Here is a 2,843-nt window from a genome sequence, read left to right as displayed (position 1 = left end):
GCAGAGTTGTATAGTAAAAGCTCCTAAAACTTGTCACACATACACATCATGTTGGTCATCGCCTTACAGTGTTTTGTCCATCTATTTGTTGATATCTAATGTAATAGTATGATTTAATTTTACTGTTCAGAATTTTGTAGCACTTTGCACTTTATCACCACCAACTCAATCTGCGCGCGCTCATAACATACACACTGGAAAAACAAAGGTGTGATGTCCTACCTTTCCAGGGGCGTTAAACTCGTTTTAGGGGTGTATTTTCAGTTTCTTCAAAATATTTTCTATATGAGCAAACCAATCACATTTTGAGATTCATTATCGCATTCCTCACAAAATTCTGCGTCAAACGAGCCTACATGTGATAGGGTTCAGATAAGCGGTCAGCAAATGAAAAGCAAGTCAAAAAGTACAAAAAAAGAAATCAATCTATGCCATTTTTGAACAGAACCCCATCATATGTAGGCTCGTTTGACGCGGAATTTTGCGTAGATTACGAAAATAGAAATTGTAATGCCTTTGGAGCTTTAACGCCTTTTAAAGGTAGGATGTCCTACCTTTGTTTTACCAGTGCACACTGACGACGCATGCACACCATTTACTATGTTCAGTAATTATATTCAACGATTTACTTTTCTTTTCAGATGTTGCTAGCGCTTTGGGCCGGAGTACCAATTTCGAAGGCTTCATGAACCCATTCACCAACGCCCAGTCTCAGAGTGAGTTATTTTGTACTTTCCTGCGCAATATCCCTTCTAGTTCAGTAAGGTTCTGTTTGTATCACTAATCACCTCAACCACCGCAGTACCCGAATCATTGGCTCTAAAAGCCCCCGCTTTCCCAGTCGTACGAAAGCCTTCGCAGACTTTTTAGTGCATGGACCGGGGCCTAGATTCGTGATAAACCTGTGCGGCTGAGGGAGCCAGCGTTGTGATTGGAAGCGTGCAGGGAAACATCTCGCTCAGGGCCCCACGCACACCAGCGAAAAAGTGAAGCAGCGTGAAGAATGGGGTGGTCGGCGCTGGCGCTCTGTGCCCGAGGCAGGCGTGCCGTTCATGGTTGTTCGGTTCTCATCAAAGTGACACTGCGCCCGGGGCGTGCGCCTCGGCGTGCGCCACCCACGTCAACATCTCTCCCTTAAGTGTAACGGCCCTGCATCACGATCGTCGTATAGCGCTTACCTTTCTTCCTAGCAATAAAGGTCGGTGTTATGGCGTTCCCAATAATAAAAAGAAACTCTCCTCGGAAATTCGCATCCGACGGATATTGTAATTAATGTTGGAGGAGGGGAGAGGGGGAAGGGGAAGGGGAAGGGGATAAATACTTTATTAAAAAAAGCGTTCTACTGTAGTTTATTGTTCTGTAAGTTTGCTAAATAATTCAAATTTACACACTTCTTGCCCTTAGCTTAACCGGCCATAAAGATTAATCCGACGCGTCCGTGCAACAATATCCTATCTGTTTCGCTGCCCCGAAAGACTAGCCAATCTGTTTCGCTGCCCCAAAAGACTAGCCTATCTGTTTCGCTGCCCCGAAAGACTAGCCTATCTGTTTTTCCGCGCTCTCCGCAGCGCTGTCTTCTTTTCTTTGTGGGTTTGCTAATATTAACGGTAGAAAAATAATAAAAATTGCCATTTGTACCTTGATCTTCAAGGAACACGCAGCAGTGTTCACTTTTTTCCTACTGTTAATATCGGCAAACTCACAATAAAAAGAAGACAGCGATGGCAGAAAGCGCCGAAAAACAGACAGGCTAGTCTTTTGGGGCAGCGAAACAGATAGGCTAGTCTTTCGGGGCAGCGAAACAGATAGGATATTGTTGCACGGACGCGTCGAATCTAAAGTCCCGATCTGTCAAAATCCGTACAAATCGACCGTTTGAAGAGAGGGGGGGGGGGGGGAAGTTTTGCTCATTATTAAATACATGATACTTACGTAATGTGTGTTGTTCCCATTTGAATTTAAATGCCTCAAGGTAACGATAGGTGTGGTGCCCCGTCCACCCTACCCACCCACCCACACCTACCTCCCATCCCACTCACACCTACCTTTCCAACCCTCTCACTCACCCACCTACCCACCTACCTACCCACCCACAGCTTTGAGCCGTAGCCCGTGCCGCGTGCGTGCCCCCGAGGCAACTGCTTGTTGTGGTTCGGAGCTCCGCTACGGCGAGGGCGGCGCACACCGCGGAGCAGCGGGTGATATGACATTAGAGCGAGACGACAGCGATTCATCACGCTTGATTTGACACAAGCCACCCATAATGTCTTTATCACTGTCACAGGTTGAGCGCACTAGAAACACAAAAAGGTTGTGTTCGGCGCTTTTAAATGGTGTGAATATTTTACTTCATTTACTACATAAAATCTACCTAAAATTTGATAACATTTTGAGCCGGTGGATCAATCTCTTATATTGCCACCGTTGACATTTCCCCTAAGTTTTCCCAACACTGCACTGCGTTCCTACATTTTGTACATACTTTCTATAAAAATACCATTTGAGGCGTCCTCTTTGCAATAGTCGCAATAGCCCAATTGAATTTTCGCTGTTCTTTGTTTATGCTTGAATAAAATTGTAGCATATTTTATATTTTCATTGTTATGTGTACGAGTGTGTGAACATGCCTACCCACCTGGTGGTTTGTCCGTGTCTCTATGCCTTGTGTGCAGGAGCTAATAAAAACGCGGCATATAATTAATTACAAGTATTTTGATGATGAATTAGTGGTAAGTGTTCTTTTGCCCCACAATGAGGCTTGTGCCTTGTCTGCTTTTCTTTGGGACCGTTGTGATAGGTCTCTGGGTAGGGATGTCGGGTACACTCATCCGGGGAGGGGGACC

At 45.2% G+C, this 2,843-nt stretch overlaps 1 protein-coding gene across 8 annotated transcripts in view; it reads left to right on the top strand.

Annotated features, from left to right (window-relative positions):
• Positions 1-2,843, top strand: part of LOC113204576 (uncharacterized) — a 138,480-nt gene that overhangs the window by 25,430 nt on the left and 110,207 nt on the right. For all 8 annotated transcript variants that reach the window (XM_052263986.1, XM_052263983.1, XM_052263988.1 and 5 more), the window contains exon 2: positions 642-716. In XM_052263986.1, coding sequence (XP_052119946.1) covers positions 686-716 — 31 coding nt within the window. In that variant the 5' untranslated portion in view covers positions 642-685. The remainder of the gene's footprint in view (positions 1-641; positions 717-2,843) is intronic.

Source organism: Frankliniella occidentalis, unplaced genomic scaffold (genome assembly GCF_000697945.3).
Source record: "Frankliniella occidentalis isolate FOCC.00 unplaced genomic scaffold, Focc_3.1 Scaffold15, whole genome shotgun sequence".
NCBI classification, from domain to species: Eukaryota; Metazoa; Arthropoda; class Insecta; order Thysanoptera; family Thripidae; genus Frankliniella; species Frankliniella occidentalis.
This window is presented reverse-complemented; position numbering and strand designations above follow the sequence as displayed.